Source organism: Trachemys scripta, chromosome 5 (assembly GCF_013100865.1).
Source record: "Trachemys scripta elegans isolate TJP31775 chromosome 5, CAS_Tse_1.0, whole genome shotgun sequence".
In the NCBI taxonomy this organism is placed as follows: Eukaryota; Metazoa; Chordata; order Testudines; family Emydidae; genus Trachemys; species Trachemys scripta.
In genome coordinates, this window is record NC_048302.1 from 118,421,690 (window position 1) to 118,441,896 (window position 20,207).

Genomic DNA, 20,207 nt, shown 5'->3' on the forward strand with positions numbered 1-20,207 from the left:
TCTCTGTTGAATGTGGATCAGATTATTGATTAGGGTAGCATTTATGTCAGTGATGAAGGTAACTTTTTCTTCCTTTACTTACAGATTTTACTTATATTTTAAAAGAATAGCAACTTCCTTAACACAGGGTAACTAACCATTTTCACTTACAAATATAATTAGTTTAAAATCAGAAAGAAGCTCAGTTGCATTCAGCGTAAATTTTAAAAAGTTAGATGTTTATTTGTGATTCACACTTTTTGTTCTATCCCATACTTGGTTATCTTTTAATTAAAATAATTTAATGTAGAAAAAACACCTTGCAAGTGGAGAACTGGGTGTATTATATTCAATAGCATATTATATGTAACAGTATTTTTCCATTGATCCAAATAATTGCAGTTATAGCTTGAATAATAATTATGAAAAATACTATTTCAACTGCTTAGGTGTTTTAAGAACAGGAGTACTCGTGGCACCTTAGAGACTAACAGATTTAGGTGTTTCAGTCAACTATTGATCCTAGCACTAGCTCTTTATGGAATTCAGTAACTTTGGAATAAACTCATAAGAAAGCTGCACAATTTTGGACCTAACATAGGACCTACATTACACTGAAGGTCTGTGTTAAGTCTCCTTTTTATATATAAAATATATTCCTTTAATAATATTGGGTGAGATTTGTATTCAGTTACTGATGTGAATCCAGAGTAACTCCACTGAAAACAGTAGTTATTCCAGATTCACACCGGTGTAATAGAGAGTAGAATCCGACCCTTGCATAATAACTGGTTTAATAATAACCTTGGAATAAATGGGTCTTAATTATCTGAAAGGATGGTTTTAATGTATTGCCTTTATCTGTTTCAAAGACATTTGTTGTATCAATACTATGAATGGGTGAAGTTATTAAACTCAATTTTACTTCCATTTATACCCTTTACGTCTGATGAAAATACCATTGCTGTGACCTCTGGAAAGGATGGTGGACTCCTATTAAGCTGCCGCTTGGTACCATAGTAATGCCATGGTAATAAATGCTGTATTTTGCGTAGCTATTACATTAACAATGGAAAAGCTGAGAGATTCCCCGCACGGGCTTCTTACACTGAACAGATCATCTGTCACCTAAATAAATAGGCTAGATAGTTGCACAGTATCAAATTATCCTTATAACTAAAGGCATCATCGCTTCTTTAAACACCCATCGCCAAATCTCTCCAGATATGGGGAGATTTGAGAGTTCAAAAAAAATCCTTAATTTACTCAGCCAAATACACAGACAGAGAATGAAAAAAGAGGGTGGTCCCTTGAAGCCCCAGCCATAATTTTTGTGCCCCGCAATTGAACTGTGAAGGTAGAGAGAGAGAACTTTTGGTGCAGTGTAAAGAAACAAGGAAGATACAATCAACAGAACTGGTTCGTATGCGTTATGTTTAATAATATATAAATTACTATTTACAGTGTAGTCTTTGTATAGTTCTTGGATCGTGGTTTATTCCTATTATAATGATCTGAGATAGAGGCCTTCCAGGACTTGGCGTCTGTGAGAGAATTCAAGATTGGCAATACAGTTTGGAGGGTCAAACAATGTTCCCATTTTATTAAGCCAGAAACATGGCTTAGCTCCATAGCCACTAAGGAAAGCTGTGATCCTACGGTCAAGCATTCATTTGATCAAGTGTTTACTTAGCAACTTCTTTGGCGCTGTAGTCAACCAAACGATATTTCTTTTAATAGAATTTCGTGGTTTGAAAAACAAAACAAAAGTTCCACACGGGACTTTCTTCCAATTACAGTCTTAACCCTCCCTTCTTTCTTGCGTCGGGTTCTTTCATCACAACCCACTGCTTACATTTCACACTCGGGCTGGGGCACGTAATTACGCAGACACTTATCTAGTGCATTGACTAACTGACCAGAGAGGAATGAAGAGGAAAAAGGAAGAAAAGACGGCGCTTTGCTAAAAATAATATTAAAAAAAAAAGTTTTCTCCTGCACTTCATTTGTCAACAGCCGCAGCCTCACGATGCACTTGTCAATTTCACCTAGCTGTTTCCCTCTTATCTTTGAACGTTCATTTCAACAGGTTTGGAAAACTGTCTTTCTGGGTTTTTAAACATTTTTCTTTCAGTGCTATTTGCCATAATTGAGCGCACATTTAAGGTCTTTGCCTGGTTGAGGTTTGTAACTAAAATATAGATCTAATAATAGTTGCCGTCTATAATAAAAAGTTCAACTATCAAATCATACAGTCTTTATAAAAAAGTCCTGAATCACTGATGGCATTTAGTGCAGAGGAAGAAGTGAATTTTAATAATACCACAAACGTATTTCCTCAAACCTTTATTTAAAAAAAATCCATCAGACATGCGCTAAGAAATATTATTTTTACACTGCTTAACATTAACTGTATTGAAAAGGCATGCATTTTATGTTTCTGACAGAAAAGATTTATTTTCCACCCTTTTATATAGTAGAAGCTTGAAACCAATATATGACAATTCCGTTTAGAAATCTATAAAAAATATTGTTTCATTATTCTAGTATAGCAGATAAAAATGTCCTACATTTCTGAGGGCCCAATACAAAAATGTGACCAAGGGCTTGATTTTTCTTGGAGACGCTGGAAGAGCCAGTTTAAAACCCCAAGAACCAGAATTTAGTCAAAATGTCAACAACTAAATAGTGTTAGGAAATACCTAGTTTTCGAGAATTTACAGTCGTAGAATTCTCAGGTATAGAAGAATGTAACCAGGCCTAGTGCTTTAGGAAAGGCGTAGAGGTTTCTTGTACTCACAGCCTCAACCACACGAGAGAGAGATTCAGTGTGATGCAGGACATAGCATTTGCTACTGAGACATAGATCTATATAGCAAATGAATGGTCTCCAGAATTAATGTCCCATTTTCTTTGGTTCTCAACAACTGGATCTCTACTAACAAGAAAAATCGGAATTGTAAACAAGACCTTTGTAAAAATACCCTTTGAAACTTTAACAATATTTTAGAGACAAATTCGCCTTTCACCTGAAAGAGAAAGCCAGCTTGTGATCAGCCACAGCTAATGGTTGCTTGGATTTATATTTTTATTCGTCTAGTAGTATGGGTGTTTGCATGTGTTTGGATAACATTTGAACTAATCAAACGACAGCGTTTCTCTTTTATTAAGGGTTGCTAGAGCAAGGGGGTTATCCACCCCCTTCGCAGGTGCCCGGTGTGGGAGAAAGACGGATACTGGGAACATGCAGGGTTCCAAGTTAAATGGATCCCTGGTTAAAAGCAGTAGCTTTGCATAGGACTTTGCTTTTGTCGCGTCTTTTTAATAAGTTACGGGCTGAAACAAGTGCAGGAAGACACACCAGAGAGCGGGGTGAAGGGATCCTATTGACAAGCTGTGCGTAGAGCGGAACATGCCGACTTCATCAGCCGCTAACTGGAACAAGGCCGTTCGGCTGCCGACGTGGAGGGCGGAAAGGTGCGGGGGGCGCAGCAGGATGGGAGGGAGGTTATACATCCCCATCCAAAAGGCTGAAATATTTGCCCGGATTTGGGAAACACAGGTACGGGACGGTGCTGCCCGGATAGAGCAGGGGGAAGGACAGCGGCAGTAAACAACGACGGAGGAAAGTGCTGTCTTTGTACAGGGTCGGGAAGGCGAGCGAAGCCGCAGCTGCCGCCCCCTGGGGTAGCAGTTCCCCAGGCGGCTCTGCCTGGCCCGGAGCGGGGCCCTCCAGGTCCGCAGACATTTGTCTCTTGAGCTTATTGCGGCGGTTCTGGAACCAGATCTTCACCTGGGTCTCGGAGAGCTGCAGGGCGCTGGCCAGGCCGGCTCGCTCGGCGCTGCTCAGGTAGCGCTTGGTGTCGAAGGCGGACTCCAGCTGGAAAACCTGGCTCTTGGAGAAGATGGTGCGGGTCTTCTTCTTGCTGGCCCCCGCCAGTAGCTTGCTGCTTTTCTTGCTGCAGCTCCCGCGGGCCCCGGCGGCTCCTCCTTCCAGGTGCGAGGGGTCGGGGCCGCGGGGCAATTCCTCGGGCAGGGGGGAGCCCGCTCCTCCTCCTGCTTCACCGCCGGGCCTGAGGCCCAGTCCTGCAGCCCGGTCCGCGGCCATCCGGCAGGTCTCCTTTCCTGCAGTGGCAAAGCACAACATCAGCCCTCCCCGCCGCAGCAATAGCCCGCGCCCCGCACCCCCACGCCTCCGGCTCGGAGCCCGATGGGCAGCGGGAACTGCTGAGGGCGAGTCTAGTAGTCCGGGGTGTCTAGCAGCAACCCCCAGGGGGACCCCCGAGGAAGGAGAGAGGGCGAAGAGCTTCCCATGAGGGATCCAAGGGCACCTCAAGGGATGGGGAGCCGTAGAAGAGAAATTAGGTGTCCCAGGGTTTAGGACAGGGCCATAAGGCGGCGAGAGTGGGGTAGGGTACCCGGTATAAACAGCCTGAAAGACTGGGAGGACGCGGGGAGGGATAGTTATCTATCCCGCATTCATCACCATGGCAAAGTGTAACAGGAGAACCAGATGTGTGCAGTGTGAGTGAGGTATCTATGCAGCCACCCAGCCCACACTCGTCCCCATGGCATCCAAGTCCCTGGCTGTACATGAATGCACCGTGCAATATGAATGCTGTGGGTGGGTGGGTGGGTGAATGTACAGTGTGTGCAGTGTATTTGTGTAGGCGAGTGTGTGCAGTGTGAATAATGCAGTAGGTGTGGGTATACAGTATGTCTGTGTGTATAGGTGTGATGCAGCAAAGGTGGATGATGTGTGCGCAGTTTGTGTAGGGGGGACATGCAGATGTGCATTGTGTGGCAGTGTGCAGGGGTGTGTGCAGTGTGTTCAGGGATATGGATGCAGTAGGTGGGGGGTGTTTGCAGTGTGTGGAGGTGGGGGTGTGCAGTGTATGCAGTAGGAGTATGCAGTGTATATAGGGATGTGTGCCGTAGGCGGGCGTGCAGTAGGTGGTGATGTGTGCACAGTAGGTGGGGTGGGAGTGCAGTGTATTTGGTTGTGCAGTATGTGGTGGCATGTGTGCAGACGGTGGGATGGGGGCGCAGTGCGTTTGTGTGTGGTGGTGTGTGCAGTAGGTGGGGTGGAGGTGCAGTGTGTGTGTGCAGTGTGTAGTGCTGACTGTGTGCAGTAGATGGGGTGGGGGTGCTGTGTATGTTTGTGTGGTGCTGTGTGCAGTAGGTGGGGTGAGGGTGCAGTGTGTGGTGGAGGTGCAGTGTGTGTGTGGTGCTGACTGTGTGCAGTAGGTGGGTGTGGGGTGCAGTGTGTGTTTGTTTGTGTGGTGCTGTGTGCAGTAGGTGGGGTGAGGGTGCAGTGCGTGGTGGAGGTGCAGTGTGTGTGTGGTGCTGACTGTGTGCAGTAGGTGGGTGTGGGGTGCAGTGTGTGTTTGTTTGTGTGGTGCTGTGTGCAGTAGCTGGGGTGAGGGTGCAGCGTGTGGTGGAGGTGCAGTGTGTGTTTGTGTGTGCCAAGTCAAAGATACAGCCAGAGGCTCCAGTCTCTATACCCGGGTTTCTGTAGCGTTTACGGGGCTGCTGTTCCAAAGGCCCCTCCTCCTGCTCCTCTGGGTCCAGCCGGGAGCAGCGGGCTCTGCCCGGCTCCCGCCGCAGTCTGGGGCTCCTGGCCGAGTCCGCGCCGCCGCGAGACTTGCGCTTCAAGATGCTGTCAATGGCGAACGCCAGGCAGGCGGGGGGCGGCTCCGCGCCCGGGCTCACCCTCCGGCGGCTCTCGCAGCCCAGCGGCAGCCCCGCCATGGGGGACGGAGCGGGACGCGCGGCTGCCCGGCTCCTGCCTGTCTCTGCGCCTCCGACTCCCCGCCGGCTGCACCATCCCGCGGGCCTGGCCGGAGCCGCGGCGGCGCTGAACCGCCGGCCGGGCGGCTGCCAGGAGGAGCTGTACTGATTGGCTGCGGAGGGACGGAGGGAGGGGCCGGCAACGGGAGAGGAGAGGGAGGGGGAGAGAAACGGGAGAAAGGAGGAGAGACGGGGAGAAAGAAAGAAGGCGAGAACAGAAGGAGGAATGGCTAGAGGGAGAGAGAAAGGGAGGGGTAGGAGACTGTGGGAGATGGAAAGGGGGATGAGGGAAGGGGACTTGGAGGAGGAGAAAAAAGAAGGGAGTCAGGAGCGAGACAGTGGGAAAGGGGAGGATCAACGGGAAACAAGGGTGGGGAGCGGGGGGAGGGATCTGAAGGAGGGACCAGGAGGGGAAAAGGGAGGGAGACCGAGAAGGATCCTGAAGGAGTAATGAGGAAGATGAGAGATTGGGAGGGAGGCGAAGAGGGCCCGTGCAATGGGTCTGAGGGTAGAGACCTTCAACGGGCTCTTCTGGGACATTTTTACTTACTGCTGTGACCAGCCATTTCTGGCAACCATGGATTAGCAAGATGCAGGGATGGGTGAAATCTACCAGAGACAGGGAAATATCCCGACCTTCCCTTTGAAGTGGGTGGTGAAATTGTAAGCTTATCATTATAACTTATCATTAGAAAGTTTTTCCTAATATCTAACCCAGTAATTCTCAAGGTTTTGTATGGGTGACCCCTTTCACACAGCCGGCCTCTGAGTGTGGCCTTCCCCCGGCCTTCCCCTTCCCCCTTATAAATTAAAAAAACCTTTTTACATTTAGCACTATTATAAATGCTGGAAGTGAAGGGGAGTTTTGGGGTGGAGGCTGACAGCTGGTGACCCACCCATGTAATAATCTCGCAACCCCCTGAGGGGTCACAATCCACAGTTTGAGAACCCTGATCTAACCTAAATCGGCTTTGCTGCACATGAAGCCCTACTTTCAATGGACGTGGAGAACATCTTGGACGAGAACCTGTCTTTAATTCCTTATATCCAGGCTACATCTAAACCGCTCGGATTTTTTCTGCATAACATCTGTAAAACAGCACCGTTCCTATCCATCCACATCCACCGTTCCTATCCATCCAAACACCTGTCCAGGCTCTCACCATTACAGATCTCATCCTTCTCTTTGGCCTTGCCCCACTGTAAGGTAGGTGGGCAATGTGACTTTCCTTGCCCCATTCATATCCATTCAGAATGCTGCACAAAGATGTTTTCATGGCCAATCTCTTTGATCATGTCATCCCCCTCTTTGAATCCCTCCACTACTAGCACCCCCTTCTCTATCACATCAGACTTCAGCTACTTGTATTCACTTTCAAGGCCCCTATATCTGTCCTATCATCTCGCATTTACTATTGAGTTATCAGCTCCTACATCCAACCTATGTTGCCACTTTGTCCATTTGTTACAATTTCAAACAATTATCTTCATATTTGCTCCCATGCTACTGGTAACGCTTTGGAGGAGCTCCCTGTAAATCCACAAAATTAAGGTTATCCTCCTTTCACACACACACACACACACACACACACACACACACACACACCCTTAAAACTCTCCTTGTCCATGATGTCTAAAAAAAAAAACTTGACAATGGTTAGGCTGCTGGTGTGATAAGCAGATACTGGTCAAATGCTTATCATGCTGACCAATATCACCGATCCCATTGTTGCCTTGTACTCCCCTCCCCCTCTCCCCATCTGACTGTATTCATCTGTGGTCTCTTGTCTTAAATTGTAAGTTCCCTGTGGCAGAGGCAGGTGGGTTGTTTTTTTTTTTTGTTTTTTTTTGGTTTCTCTTTGTACAGTGTCTATATCCTGGTCCTTGAGTAGGGCTCCTAAGTGCTACCGTAATACAAAGAGGAAGCAGAAGCAGCAACAGCAGCCAGGAATGGGGCTCAGGGAAGGTAGAGGAGACAGATAGTGAAGGAAGGTGACATGGGTAGAGTAAATCAGAAGGGGGAAGGTTGGTACAGGAAGGATACAGCGGATGGCAAAGTTATGGGAATATCATAGAGAAAGACAAAAGGCTATGTGGGGAGAGTCTAAGTGAAAGAAAGATATACAAGGCAGGCAGGGGAAAGATGGGGGAAATGAAAGAGTTGGGATAGGGGTTAGGGTAGCCCAGAGAGTGAAGGAGGGAAAGTGGTTAGTAAAGAAAACAAGATAGAATGGATGTAGAGGAAGGAGAGGTGTAGGAGGAATTCATGCAGAGAATGGGGTGGAGATCAGGGTGTAAAATGAAAATAAAGGGCAAGAATTTAAGTGAGAAGAGCAGGGGGCAAAGGGGAGAAGGGGAGAGGAGGAGAGAAGAGAAAGCAAAATACCAATAGCCACCAAACACTCTCTGAATATTCTGTCTCAGTAAATGTAAACCAGCTCGGGCAGGGACTATGTTTTTGGTATTTGTCAGTAGCACAGTGGAGCCTAGATCTATGATTGGAGCCCGTATGCACAATCAATATAAACGTATGATTTTAATACATACCAGAGAGATGAGATGCAGGGAAATAAGGGGGGAAGAGTTGGCCTGATTTACCTCCCACAGAAGTAAATCAGGAGTAGCTCCTTTGAAGTGACTGGAGTGATTTTCCTCTTCTCATGAGTCTCCTTCCCCTTTACACCTGCAAAACATCAGGCCTAATATATAGGATTTCTCCACATATTCTTGACTGGGAAGTGCAACCACAGAGACCTTCTCATTTGCTGCCCAAGGGGGTTGGGGGCTTCAGTTTACCAAAAAGTCCTCAGAGATGTCTGCAGATTGAGAGAGTCTATTTTTAAGGACAAAAAGCAAAAGTCTCATGTAATAAGGTGTTTGATATGTGACTTATAAGAGATTTAGACAGTGTTTGTGCCCTTCTGTATACTTAAGGGGGATATTAATGCATACAGCATATTTTCTCATTCATTCATAAGGACATTTGGAGATGTTAGTGGTTGTGATTAGAGATTTCATATTCCAGATCGATAACCCATTCATACTTAAACTTCACTATTTTGCGTCGTTTATGTGTGCATGTGTGGGTTGCGGAGGGCTTTGTGTGTGTGGTGGAGGAGTGTCCGCGGTGTGGGGAGGGCAGAGGTGTGTGTATGTATGCTGTGAAAGCGAGGGGGTGTTTGTGTGTTGTGAAGGTGGTGTGTGGTGTGTTATGGAGGGGGAATTGTGGAAGGATAGTGGGTGTATTGTGGAGGGGTGTGGGTGTGTTGTGGGTGGATGTTTTGTGTGCTGTGGAGGGCTGTGTGTTGGGTGGGGAGTGATGTGCAGTGGAAGGGTAGGAGGGCGGGTGTCTTGGGAAAGGGCCTGTTTGTTATTCCTTAACGATTTTTCCACACAGGGCCCTTCAACATTGCAGCTTTTAACAGTTGTCTAAATTGTTCAAGACAATTTGTCCCGTTAAGACAGAAAGCGTACTTTTTATTTTATTTTGTGTGTGTGCACTTCTCCATAATTGGCTGAGTGTTTAAAGAGGCCCTTCTTCTCTGATACTCAGTGTTTCAACCATGAAAAGATGCTGAGGGCAAATTCGAACCCCCTGAATAAGGGCTGATAATAGAACTGCAGACAGGCTCTTCAATACCCAGGTGCCATAGGTACCATAAGCTAAATTAAGGGCATCTTAAAACTTCCTTCATCTTTAAAGGCTACGATGGTTCTTAGAAAGAGTGGGGTTAAGACATTTTCATGACAATTAACTTCACTTTATAAATAGATACAAGATTTTAATGCTTTCGTCTGCCAGAGCACTGTACGTTTTCCACCAGGTGCCAAGAGCCAATCTTCTGTTAACCTGCCTTATTCGCCTTGCATCTAATTCGACATCTCCTGTGCAGTTTGGTGAGAAGAACGGGAGATGAACCATTAAAGAAAATAGCATGGAGGGGACGGGGGGAGTGGAGAGAAGATAGTAGTTTTATTAGTGGTAAGAAATTTTAAGACGAGAAGGGGGAATAATCAGTGAATTTCAATATGAGTGAAGAAAACTTCGCCTCGCGAGGACTCTTCCCACTTTGATTCAAATTTAGATTGTTTTTTTTCCCTCATGTTCATTTATCAGTCACAGTCCCTGCCGCAGAAGAATTTTCTAATGACATTATAGTCAGCTAGGTCTATTTACCCTAGAAAACATTTCAAGTGTACTGGGGAGGGGGGAGAGAGAATTATTGAGCTTCTGAGTATTATTTCAATATCTTATTTAAAGAAAGAAAACAATTTGAGAGAACAGAAAGCAAGAAGGAAATTGGGTGAATTTCAAGAAGGGTAAATAACTTTTAGCTAGTGTCACCTATTTTACACTCAGGTAAAGGTTAAACCTTCAAGTACGTCAGCAAAGGAAACAGAAATATAATGATCTAACGACCTGTTGACCATTCATAAACTTCAAGCTAAATGAAAAGCAAAGCGGCAATGTGTTTTTTTTTTGTTTTTGTTTTTTGCTTTATTTTAAAAATGTATCTAAACAAGAGTATGTATACCTTACAATAAGTGGCCCGACCCTGCACCCATTTAAATCAATGGGAGTTTTACCATTGATTTCAATGGGAGCAGGATCGTGCCCTGAATTATCAGTGAAGGTTCTGCTACCGCTCTGAGCTACCAAAGGTGAACAAGAGCTAGACAATGATATGATAGCACCGTTTCAGTGTACGTTTGTATTCCTACCTCTCCCTCACATCCCAAGCTGGCTGCTGTTCAGAAACTAGTTTATTCCATTGACATGTTGAATACAGTGTCTGACCGCCCCGGTTGCCCATGCAGGCAGTCGAATGACTCACTGGCAACAAAAGAAATATAGATCCTCGGAATTCCCAAAGGGATGGGATCCTCTTTTGAATCCAGAAACTAGAGGATACCAAGCTATGAGACAAACCCTGCAGCTCTTAAACCAAAATCCCCACTTTAACTTCAAATTTTGTGTGTGTGTGTGTGTGTGTGAGAGAGAGAGAGAGAGAGAGAGAGAATTCTCTGCAAGGAAACTGCCTATAGAAGAAAGTTAGATTATCGAGACACTATTTCTAAAGCTGTGTTGCGAAAGGTCACTTGAAGTATTTGTCTGGATACATTTTCTTATTCGTGTCTAGGACTTGGGGAATTAGGTGGACCTGTGGTTACTCTTCCAGACCAATAATGTGAAAACTGTGTAGAATTTTCCTGTGTAGAATTGTTGATTAAAACTTACACCACGGTTATTTAGGTTAAACTCACGTTTTCTGCAAGCTGTAAGCAGGGCACAAGAAGTAACCTGAGGATCTGCTTTCAGAAGTTGTGATTTCTGCGGCTGTCAGCCCTCAAGCTTTTTACTTATACAGCTTCTCCTGTTCAAATGGGGATATATTACTCCCTATTAAATCATTATTGTTTTACATCAAAAAACGAATCTATTCATCTCAGCAATTCAATTTCTATTACCCAGAAGATTGTTGCTCCTCTCCAGAGGATGTACAATCTTTTCTATTAAAAGCAACTACTTGTTATATTGGGAGTGTTGGGTGTTTATTTATTTTGGGAGGGGGGTTACGTCTATATTTTATTTTTATTTTATTGTCAAAGCTGCCTCTCTTCAGGTCTGTACCTCTCTAACGATTTCTTAAATGGACTGTATTTGAAGAGGGGAACGTGAATACTTTCTGCACATTAAAATACAATCTCTCAAATTCCTATTTGGTAATTATTTTCAGTAGCTAATAATTTTAACTAAATCCTGGAATTTCCTGGGAAAGCATTACAAAAATCACCTCACGTACATTGTACTTCTCTGGCACAACCATAATCTCCTACACTAAGAAGTATTCACAATCAAATTTCATTAGAAACTAGATATCCTTTCTGAAGTAACCGTCTTCATTTTTTTTCTCCTTGGTATTAAGTATTTTTATACATTTTGCAGTAAAATAGGCCAAAAAAGGAAAAGTTCACTGTTATTCGTAAATGACAACTCAATAAAAAACAATGCATAGTCCAAAAACCTGGAATTCTCTTCACATCTTCGAGTGAGATTCCCAAAATGCAGCCCTGTAGTTAGATTGGTCAAAAACTTGAAAGTAAATAACAACGCTTTTTGTTTGAAATATTTATGAATGTGATCTGAGTGACTTTAGGTAGTTAAAAAGAGCTCTTTCCAATAGTAAAATAGAAATTTGGTTACAACCGCAAGTCTGAGTCTTTTCTTTATCTTGCTTTCAAAATCCGCAAATCTTTCTATAGCAAGAAAAATGAAGATCGACAGACAGACTTCTCTCCCCATCAGACACAGCATCATCTCTTGTGTCTCCCTAGTGCAAACTTTTTCCTTTCCTAGAACATGCACTACATCAGAAATATTCTGGGAAAGCAAAGACAACCACGAGGTTCCCTTTTATGAAGGGAGGGAGAAGAGACCGGAATAAAACAAAGGCGAAAGGTTTCGAATTCTTAGTTTCATTGGGTGCACAAAAATATGTTTGGGGTCCCATAAACGTGGGAATACAATGACCAAAGCACAATAGTTATTATATAAATATATAATTCTATGGGACGTTTTCGAAACTATAGGAGAGGTGTCAAGTGCCATCAAACTATTCGAGTTAATAGGCATTTGGGGGACACAAGAAATGCAGAATCGGGCCATTCTTTTAAAAAATTCTCAATCCCCATTCTAAGCATTTTTTTTTTTCAATCTGCGGGAAGTTCAAAGCCATCGACTAATTCTCCTTCCTGGAATCCTTTGTAGACAGGAGATGATGAATGAGTTTAAATCTACTAGGGGGTTCCCTAATAAATCAATTAACGTTTGATAGGAGACACCATCTCTCCCTCTCCCCCATTCCAACCAATTCGACAAGAAAAAAAGCTTAACACTGCGGATACCCTATAGGAGTTTCATAATCGCACAACATTTTCCTATTACCGAAATTAAAATGCATTGTCAGTGAAGGCAGAGGGAGGGGGAGGAGCCCAGAATTGTTATATGGAGGGAAGTAAAGTATTTATATGTCTGCCCTGAACACCATGTTAAACTTATTTTGAATTGGAAGGCAAGTGAAATAAAGATTCGCGTATCCAATTTCAAGTGGCTCGCACTATTCCAAGTACAATTTGAAATGCCTTTCTCGAATCGATGTCGAGCTGGAGCATGTACGCAGCCCCCATGGCCTGCATGTTTACAGAGAGAAAAGAGACAATCTAATAAAAGATAATGCAGTATAAAAGAAAAAAAATCAATCGAAATATAATTGTTCGACGCTAGAGCCAACGCACATATGAGATTTATCCAGTATTGATTCGCATGAATATTTTATAGCCAGGCATATAAAAAGTTATAAGAGATTTTAAGACTGTGAGCAATAGTATCTGCAGGACTAATCGCTTAACAAGATGCTTTTCGAGCTATTGATCATTTTCAGCTTAAGCGTAATTAATGGTCAGATCTATGGCAGTTATAGAAGGGATTTAGTTCACCGAGGTCAGCTCAGACGGGTTTTACTTTTGACGGGATTCTTTGTACACATCCAACAAACTCAAGTTTTCTCGGTGTTCTGCGTGACAAAGTACTGCGTAGCTTTGCCTCTTGAGTGCCATCTAGCCAAGCGGTTGTAGCACTATTCATTACATAAATGTCAGCAGCCAAGGATTTATACTGCATAATAATATTACAGCTGTAGTATAACTGGATTTATTTTAAAGCTGTTTTGAGGTTGCTTTGAGCTACAAGGTAGCAACGTTTGTCTCTATACGTCAGGAAGAGCCCTTGCTAAATAAATATCGTGTGTCAATGAAGTCATGATATAATTCTTAGTGCAGAAGAATGACAAGGTGTTAGCCGTACCGTTAAAGTCTTAAAATATAGACTGGAAACGTTCGCTTTAAATCCATGGAGTTTTTCTGGGGTAAAAGTTTTGTATTATCAATTTCCATTTAAAACAGCGCTGGACAGTGGAGAAGAATAAAAACAATTCTAATGATTGCCAATGTTTTATGCTAGGCGTCTCTCTGAACCCTGTAGCTGTTCTTGTCAACCAGTGCAGTGACAAATCTCCCAATGTAAATAAACTAGAGGGGTGTGTGTTGTTACCTGCAAGTACAAACTCTTAATAATGTAATGCAAATCAACGGCCAGATATGCAAATAAAGCATAAGTAAGCAAGTTTTTCCTTATACGAAGTCACGTGTTGTACCTTTTAATATTTTACTATGAGAATAGCTTCAAATACAGTGTATGAAAAAAATCTGTTTATTGATGTACTCAGCACGTTTTTAAAAAAACAAACTAATGCCAAAAACACATTTTTTAAAAAAATCGGATCGATCATGTAGGCCTGCCTTCAACAAAAGAATATGGAGTAGAATCAGAAGTATAGTCATCATTTCATACATTAGTGAAAAGAAAAGCCATGTGGACAGTGGCAGGTGGTTAAGTAGCTCGATGGATTACAATCCACTCTGATATGATTGTTGTGAATCATAATTTCCCCCAATCGGGAACACTGAGCGATTGGTGAAGTTGTACATAACAGGGGGAATCATCTGTCTGTCTGCCTCTCTTCTTCCATCTAAACCTGTGTCTCCAACGTAATCAAAGCAAATATTGCGAAATAATAACACATGTTGCATAGGCAATAAATAATTCTCCCCACCCCCCAACAATAATGTCTTTTTCACACTAAATAGCCAATGTCCATTCCGATTTGAGTTCTTCACAGCTGGAGTTTTTTTTATTATCGACTGCATTCCAAAACCTCATCGCCTCAACCTCCCCGCTACCCTCCTCTGTAACCGAGAACAATATTTTAGCCTAATTCCCACCAACGTGGCAGGAGATTTTCATACAAGTATTCAACTGCCATGCAAATGAAAACTGGTGACGATCTCTTTGAGCTAGTAAAGGGAGTTCACAAGTATTGAAATAGGGGCTACCATAAATATTTCGCTAAATTCTAATGGAAAAGAACAATACGAAAAGTTAGCATTGTCTCATAAACCGGATTGTCTCTTGATGCTGCTAGTGTTCTTAATTCATTTGGGGCAAATGGCTCAGAGGGTTATGTTTTAGGCTGGAGAGAGCAAAATATCGAAAAGTTATAGCCAAGAACAAGGCATTCTTCCCGGTTCTGTATCATGGATTACTCTCCATTATTATTTGATCTCATAACAAGAACTAAGAGTAGCTTGTCGAAAATATAATTTAAGATCATAAATAAGAGTGAACACTCGCTTTCTTTCCAGAGGAAAGGGCCACACATGTATACTTCAAAATACACCCCGGATCTATGCTCCCTACACAGCCATATAGTGCTCCGAGCTGGTAGATTAAATTACATCTGATTATACCATAATATACAGGATCAAAGCTTGACCTTTCCCCCAAACTGAGTTTTACAAAGTCTTTCCTTCCCACCCCTTTTTTAAATCCAGAACATCGGGAATCCCGGAATCCCAGCCTTCAGGAATAATAACTCATCCAGTATTCATTTTAGCAGTGGATAGAGAGAGAAAGAAAAAAATAAAACAGCTCTTAAAGGGGGAAATCGTTTAGGCATGCATAATACTTGATATAATATCACATTACAGTTTAGCTTGTGTAACTAAAACTACAGTTTCCCAGGCTGTGGCCATTTGATTTGTTTTAATTGCCCGTGCCAACAATTCATCAATTACACAAAACTAGCGAGAATCTCAGCTTCCCGTATGAAACAGTGAAGCTGCGCTGTGTTTTCTTTAGATTCGTCAGGAGACCAAAACAAGTGGTAAACAGACCCTTTGGTCGTCATGGGGTGTTAAAATACAGTATTTTAAAAAGTTTTTAACCGACTGTTCTAAAGGGGAAGGAACTGTACCTCTGATACAAATTGTTATTGAGTGAAGTAGTTGAAAGGTTTTCTGCGGAATTGTTTCAAATAAAAAAACCATGCATTTTTAGAAATAGTCAGCAGGTATTTTATCATACGCTTTCGACATTTTTAACAAAGAAGGTCATCCAAATATGGAAAATAAAAATGATCTTTACTTATTAAACAGGCAATATCAAGTTTGTGGAGAAATCGCTGGGACTGGATAGAGGGCATCCGGTAAATGCTTGGAAAGAGACAGACCAAAATTAAAAAGTAATGGGTTTTTAAAGAATAAAATAATACAGCCGAGTGACCAAAGAAGGCCAAATCCAGCCTCCTATTCCTGCTAGTGTGGGTGTGCCTAATTGATGGGCTATGCCCTTCTTACAACTTACTGTGACCAAAGAGCCTTCCAACTTCCCAAACACTTGACTCTTTCGTCTAAACCTTATAGTTTTATGAAATGTCGAAAGACGATTTGGGGATAGATTCTGAAGCCCTTTCTCAACCTTCATTCATCTTCCATCCCAGTAAGATTGCAGGATTTAACCCAAAAGGAAGGTGTGGTTCCCCCCCCCCCCCCCGCCCCTGTATTAAATTGTGCCATTGTCATCGCAGAATTTGTAACGTTCTTTACATTCTTCTCATGCTCAACAAAGACTACACGTTAGGATTCGCTAAAAAGAGCATTTAGGTCAAGGAAAACGAAAGTCTATTTAACAAATCGAATCGTCGGGGTTATTATTTCTGCTGTCTAAATCTACGATTTTTAAACGGACCATTTGCAAGGTGGCGTGGAAAGACTCAATTCCACATAACTGTGTTTTCTTTGGGCACGTGACAGGCATAGACATCCTGGTGACAGACACCGTGTTGATTGTTTTCCTTCTCTTGCTTTTATAGTTACCCCCAAAGTATGTTTATTGCACGTTTTAAAATTCAAAAGCATAAAATCAAGAAATGTATAAGTCGAAATAAGAAGTATGGAGGAAGGAGGGAGGAGAATGGGGCTGAAAGGGAGGAGGGGAAAAGGGGGGGCAAAGCCGGGAAAAAGGTCCTTGCAAAGATGGATTCTCAAACGAGTCCTGTCATTTGCGATCTCAGAAACGGGACTGAGGCGGCAGGGAAGGTGGCCAGGGGGTAGCTGACAGCGTTAGAAAACCCCACCAGGGGAGGAGACATGTGAGGCAAGGTGAAGCCTAAAGCACTTGCAGGCGAGTTTTCGTGGTACAAAATGGGCACCCTTACTATCCTTTGAGCCGAGTGGGAGACGTTGGCCGCTTCCAAATCCGCAGCCAGTTGTCTTTTCCACTTATTCCTGCGGTTCTGGAACCAGATCTTCACCTGGGTCTCGGTGAGGTGCAAGGAGGCCGCCAGGCCGGCCCTCTCCGAGCTGCTCAGATAGCGCTTCATGTCGAAGGTGGACTCCAGCTGGAAGACCTGACTCCGGCTGAAGACCGTGCGGGTCTTCTTCTTGCGGCCCGCGGCTCTCTGCTCAGCGGAATCCGGCTCCTCGGCTTTGTCATCCTCCTCCCTGCTGTTGCTGCCGCAAGCAAACTCCTCTCTCCGCTCTGCTGAGCCCAGCTCGTCTGCCTGTTTCCTGCAGCCCCCTGGCCTCCCCGCTGATGACTCCTCGGAGATCTCGGGAGAGTCTCGGTCACTGGCTGATGGAGAGAGAGACAGAGGAACAAGGGTTGTTTCTTCCGTAGCCACACACACACACACGCGCACACCGTGTCTGGCTCTCCAGACTCATCGCTCGGATATTAATTATGTAATACATACAGTATAATAGAATATTTATCATGTTCATATATTTAAAAGACTCCCACACTGATTTGCACATACAAATGAACTCTAATTACCACTGAGGGATGGGACACACCGCAGCAAATAAAGCAAACACGGAGAGCTGAGAATGTGGTGTCACAGCGCAGTTGCTTTCTTGCGCTCCCTCTCCTTCCTGTTTCCACGTCCAACCCTATTTCGCCAGATGAATATTACAGGGAATCATCCTTTGCAGCACATGACACGGATAAATATTTTCCCTTCAGAAAGAATCATTGTCCAGACCAATAAGCACTCAGCTACACAACTAAAACTCATTAGGTTAAGAAATTATGCAAACAATAGCCTATAGTAAAAGAAATTACACATATGTCTATCACTGGCTGAAATTACAGATATTTCCATCAAAGGTAGAGGAGTATTTCGCCCCGTTTGGAGCTTGACTTATTTCGTATTTCGAAACTGAATGCATTAGACAAAATGTAATAATGGAACTCCTAAAGCTGCCTTCTAAAAATAGTTCAGGTTGGAATGAAAATCTTAGACTATCCAATGGCGTCAGGTGTTTTTTTTGTTTGTTTTTTTTTTTTTTTTTTTTTTTTTTTTGTAAAAAAAGATCTGTTTATAGAAAAGAAAAGGGTTTACGTTGGCTGCTTCCAGGTGTAATTTTGAAACAAGAGCCTAGGAATTAACACACCTTTGGTAAAAAGGGACCTGCTAGGATGTACAAACACATCTTTCACGTAAGTCACAGTCATGGAAACGCTAGCATATAACCTTCCCCTCTAGTCCAGAGGCGTGTGCTAAGTAACAGTTTTTTTTCCAGTAGAACAGCTGACTCCAGCCTGCAAACTTTTTCAGATGTTAGTTTCTGCACTAGAATTTAAATGTCTGCTCCAATGCTATTTGGTGCATTCAAAACACGACGGTGCAGGCCTTAGGTACTAGGGGATTGCTTTTACAGAATAATCGCTATTTTATTCCTGCTCCAGATTATTCTATTTTTTAAAATATGGATTTTTTTGAAACCAGCCCACAGGACTGATGCTCAACGTGTGTGTGTGTGTGGAGGGAGGGGGGATTGATATTTGAATTATAATTTATAATTTTTCTGAGAATTGTTCTGGGCAGATCTGGTTAGAAACAATGAGCCAGTACGAGAGAAGGGATTTTAAGAAGAGAGGAGTTGGAGCTCTTGCTTCCGAGTGCTATTTTGCCATTCATTCCATTCTCTCTTTTTGTGCCTGAGGGAAGAGTGTAGACTCCCACTGGAAATCCATTTCTGAGGGTGATTGTGCAAATATTCCAATACAGGGGAGAAATGAACATGACATTATCTGGGAACTAAAACCCCTCTGGTCCTCTAGTATAGGTCTGACACATAAATACACAGTGCAGCCCGCACTGAAAGCTGCTCCCTCTCTCTCTGCAGGGAGACAGGTACACCCAGAGATGGCTACAGGGCTGCCTTTTGCTCTAGCCGAGTAAAGAGCATTTTGGACCCCAGTGGGCTGCTCAAGAAACAAGTACAGAACCGCAAGGAAACTTACTGTCTGGACTGGTGCATCCTATAAAACTAGCATGAGCTCTTCTGTACCACTCCATTGTACTTTCCCTGAGAGGATAGGTCTGTGAACTGAACCCAAAAGGAGAGACTTGGCAGCAGACCTGCGCGCAATGGCTGCCGGCTATTCCGCTGTGCGACCGCGTCTCTTTGTGGCCATCCTCCGTGCTCTCCTGCGTCCTCTCCTCTCGGCTCTCTTTCCCCTCGGTCCCCAGCAAATTCTCGATAAAAAAAGACGAGACCCTGGCGGAGGCAGAATTGGTGGTGTCGGTGACTTCGTCCGGCATAATGGGTCCAGCTCGCAGGGGCAGAGCAGTGGGGGCTGGGAATTCTCGCTGGCTAGATCGCTAGTCAGTTTCCAAGGCGAAAGGGATCTCTCGCGCTGCACGAGCAATCGCCTCCTTTCTCTGCGGAACCCGATGGACGCTCTCCTGGTATAAAAGGATTTTTTTTCCCGGAGTAATCATTTCAGATCGCTGTTTGCCATCATTTCCTGCCAGCTAGGAGAGGAGGGGAAGGCGGGGTGCCCATCCGAGGCGCCAGATTCTGCGCGAAAACGCTAATCACGAAATAAAAATGTCATGCAAGTTAAACGTTTTACAAGCGAGGAGTAATTCTCCGATTGGACGAGCAGCCCGGCAAATGGGATTAGTCCGGGGAAAGCAGGGCAATTACTTGCAATGAGTTCAGTGGTGCTGGGGTCTGGGCTGGCTGTGTGTGTGTGTGTGTGAGTGCGCGCTGCCTCGGGGGCTTGGAGAAGCCTTGTCACTCACAGGCTTTTTATTTAGGTCAATTAGGGAGCAAATCAAAACGCAGAGAGCGGGAATGCCAGGCTCCAACTCATGGGTAGGAGGGATGGTCAGGCCAGCATCCCGAACCTCCCATTGGCTAGATTGGGCTCAGAGGGCAGCCCAACCAACCAATTCCCGCCCATGTATTGTAATAATAAGAATAATGAATAATTGGTGGATGAGGACATAAATGAGAGCAAGTTAACAAGGACCCTCTCCTTCTTGAAACATCCCCCTTTAACCTGCTCCGTCCTCTTCCAGGTTCTTTCACTCCGGACGGATCCTCCGGAATCAGTTGGGGATTATTTCTTAACATCTTTCCCCCCATCTCCTCCTTCAGAGTTGAACCCAGGATGGTTGTGAATTGCTCAGAGCTCCTGCTCTCGGTTAATTTGAACAGGAGGGGGTGGGGAGAAGAATGATCTCCCG

The 20,207-nt window shown here is 44.0% G+C and overlaps 2 protein-coding genes across 2 annotated transcripts; both read right to left on the reverse strand.

Moving 5' to 3' along the window:
• Positions 1 to 1,443: 1,443 nt before the first annotated feature.
• Positions 1,444 to 5,730, reverse strand: LOC117878031 (homeobox protein HMX2-like). Its single transcript, XM_034771882.1, has 2 exons — positions 5,484 to 5,730; positions 1,444 to 4,104 (listed from the first exon to the last, which is right to left on the reverse strand). Exons 1-2 carry the CDS (start codon positions 5,728 to 5,730, stop codon positions 3,488 to 3,490), a joined length of 864 nt encoding a protein of 287 aa, XP_034627773.1. The 3' UTR covers positions 1,444 to 3,487.
• Positions 5,731 to 16,709: 10,979 nt separating this feature from the next.
• Positions 16,710 to 19,274, reverse strand: LOC117878477 (homeobox protein HMX1-like). Its single transcript, XM_034772684.1, has 2 exons — positions 18,974 to 19,274; positions 16,710 to 17,299 (listed from the first exon to the last, which is right to left on the reverse strand). Exons 1-2 carry the CDS (start codon positions 19,272 to 19,274, stop codon positions 16,710 to 16,712), a joined length of 891 nt encoding a protein of 296 aa, XP_034628575.1.
• Positions 19,275 to 20,207: the final 933 nt, after the last annotated feature.